Source organism: Carlito syrichta, unplaced genomic scaffold, assembly GCF_000164805.1.
Source record: "Carlito syrichta isolate Samal-C Ts95f unplaced genomic scaffold, Tarsius_syrichta-2.0.1 Scaffold100639, whole genome shotgun sequence".
NCBI lineage: Eukaryota > Metazoa > Chordata > Mammalia > Primates > Tarsiidae > Carlito > Carlito syrichta.
In genome coordinates, this window is record NW_007044735.1 from 121,339 (window position 1) to 124,231 (window position 2,893).

The following is a 2,893-nucleotide window of genomic DNA, read 5'->3' on the forward strand; positions in this document are numbered from 1 at the left end:
GCTGAGGCGGAAGGATCGCCGGAGCCCAGCGGGTCAAGGCTGCGGTGGCCGGGAGTGGCCGCTGCACTCCAGTCTGGGCAGCAGAGTGAGACTTCAACTAAAAAAAAAAAAATGTTGTACTTGGCAAAACAAAACGTTGGCAACTCCACGCATTGGTCCTCAAGATTTTGCAGGGGCTGAGAGAGAGGCATTTGATCCCTGTGCAAATTCAATACCCAGGGGCCTCTGCAGGCCCTCCCCACTTGTCTTTGGGCCAGGGGCAGGTAGACCTGGGCCCTCCTCCCCCTAGAGCCACCCCAGACTCATCCCCTTTCTGAACTGGGTGGAGCCTTGGTGACCCCAGGACCACACGGAACCGCCCTGTGACCTGGGACAGGCTCCAGGCTGGCCTCACCACCCATTCTGTGTTTCTTTGATTAATGTGACAGCCGGGAGTGTGGCTGGCTTTTCTATGGCCCCAGAGGAACGAGGAGTCTCAAATCCCTCTTCCCGCCCAGTCCCTATCAGCCACACAAAGGCCTCTGGACCGTGGCAGGCGGGACAGCCCTGGATGAGTCTGCAGCGACGGGCGTGGGTGCATCTTCACCAGAGGCATGGGTGGGGGGCAGGGCATGGGTGCCTTGGAGGTCACACTTCTTCCTTGCGGATGTGCAGGGCTCCGCCCAGGCTGGGAGACTCTGCGGCCATGCACCCTGGTGCTGTCCCACCCTCAGGCTGCAGGCTGACCCTGTGGGGTGCTGTTGGGACACTCGCCAGTGGCCGTCCTGCACACGGGGCGTGGCGAACGTCGGCAATGCCTTTCCAAAAAGGGGCCCACCGTCCAGAGGGGAAGTCCGCACGGCTGGGCCTCCGCTTCCCCACACGGGTTGACTGCAGCATCCTGGATCCTGAGACACGGGGACCCTGACTTGCAGTCATAAAAAAGCCCCCAAATATTTTGTTTTGTGAATCGCCTCACAGACTTGAGACATTTGAAAAACTGGGCCTAGGCCAGGCATGGTGGCTCGTGCTTGTAAGCTCAGCACTTTGGGAGCCCAAAGTGGGAGACTAGTTGAGGCCAGGAGTTCGAGACCAGCCTGGGAAACACAGTGAGATCCCATCTCTATAAAAAATATTTAAAAATTAGCCAGGCATGGTGGGGTGCACCTTTAGTCCCAGCTACCCAGGAGGTTGAGGCTGCAGTGAGCTACGATTGTGCCACTGCACTTCCACCTGGGTGACAGAGTGAGAATTTGTCTCTAAAAACAAAAAATGGAGCCAGGTGCAGTGGTTCACACTTGTAATCCCAGCACTTTGGGAGGCGGAGGTGAGAGGCTTGCCTGAGCCCACGGGTTCAAGACCAGCCTGGGCAACATGGTGAGACCACGTCTCTACAATAAATCAAGAAAAAAAAATGGGGCCAGAATTGCCATCTCCCCTGTGGTTTCTTCTGATGGTTTCACCACGATGTTTATGTTGGTAGGAGATTAAGCCGTCCTGGTCTTGATTTTCAGACTTCAGTAAACTACGGGTTTCAGATGTAACAGAAAAATTTGCTACTCAAATACGTGGAAATGAACTTCCTAACTGCAGCTGACTTCTCTGATGAAACGTCTCTTCCCCAGCCCCTTGCGAGGAAAGCAGTAAACTAACACTTGGACTGTGCGCACCGGCCAGGGTCGCTCAGGAGGGACCAGCGTTAGCTGAAGGCAGTGGAGACCCGCCGATCTGTTTGGGACCCTGAGATCCGAGTCACTGAGTGGCTTCTGTCTAGCACAGAGCCCGCTTGTCAAAAGCGGGGCATGGCTCTGCTTGGGGCGGGCTCTGCCCCCGACCCCGCCTGCGCTGTGGAAGGTGCCAGGCCTCGGTTCGCGGGAAGCGTGACGTTGGCCGGGGCTTGTGAGGAAAGAGATCTCCCTCCTAACCTAGATCTAAAATAAATGCTTTGCCTTTCATTTTTAGCTTCTGACCTACATAGGTAGCATCTGATACATAGATGCCGGAAAAGATTGTTTCCCCCCAAGACAGAAATAGTCAATCAGGCAGTCAGTATCTCTTACAATAGCCTCACATCGTTCCTACTGATTTTCCTCTGAGGGTTGGGGATGGGTGATGCCAGGGAGGGAGGGCGTGAGGAGGGCAGAAAGGCGCGTGGCGTTTGCGCACGTCTCAAGATGAGCTCGGCGTGCAACTGGGTGTCTGGACCCCACACGTGGCAGGCGTGCCCCGTCCCGCCACCAGGCTGGCGCAGCCCTGCACTCTGGGGGCGTTCCTCAGCCCGGTGGAGCTGCTCTTGGGTGAACGGGTGCATCCATGCTCAGGGCTGTTCTAGCCACTTGGTAGCTTAGGTCTGGAGGACTCCATCGTTTGCAGAAATACTGGCCGGTCTCTTGACGTGAACGATATTTCCATGCAGAGTGAACTTGCTGCCTGTTGTTTACGGGCGGAGAGAGGTGGCTGGGTGCCCCGGCTGGTGGGGGTGCCCGGGCTCTGCCCTGAGCCTGGAGCCAGCCTCCTTCTGTGGCCCGATGCCGTCTGTCCTGTTCACCGTCTTCTGCACAGCAGCTGCCTGTGCCCTCGACGGTGGCAGGAGGACCGGCCCAGGGTGACCCTGTCCTTGTCTCCCGCCGCAGAGTCCCTGGAGAAGTGGGAGCGCCTGACCGTGGCCGATGCGCTGGAGCCTGTCCAGTTCGAAGATGGAGAGAAAATTGTGGTTCAGGGGGAGCCCGGGGACGGCTTCTACATCATCACGGAGGTGAGTCTGCCCTCCGACGACTCCAGGGACGCGGCGCGGCGGGGTGGGGGGCGTGTGCACGGCTGGGAGCGCTTTCCTCCCGCTCCCCGCCCAGCACCCCGGCCTCACCCTCCCTCTGGAGTCAGCGCTGACCCCAGAGCCCCAACGCCTGTCGACACC

The 2,893-nt window shown here is 58.3% G+C and overlaps 1 protein-coding gene across 1 annotated transcript in view; it reads left to right on the forward strand.

Annotated features, from left to right (window-relative positions):
• Positions 1 to 2,893, forward strand: part of PRKAR1B (protein kinase cAMP-dependent type I regulatory subunit beta) — a gene marked incomplete at its 5' end in the record, with an annotated part of 141,136 nt that overhangs the window by 121,332 nt on the left and 16,911 nt on the right. Inside the window, one exon of the mRNA XM_008064380.2 lies at positions 2,613 to 2,734. Within this exon, the coding sequence (XP_008062571.1) occupies positions 2,613 to 2,734 (122 nt within the window). The remainder of the gene's footprint in view (positions 1 to 2,612; positions 2,735 to 2,893) is intronic.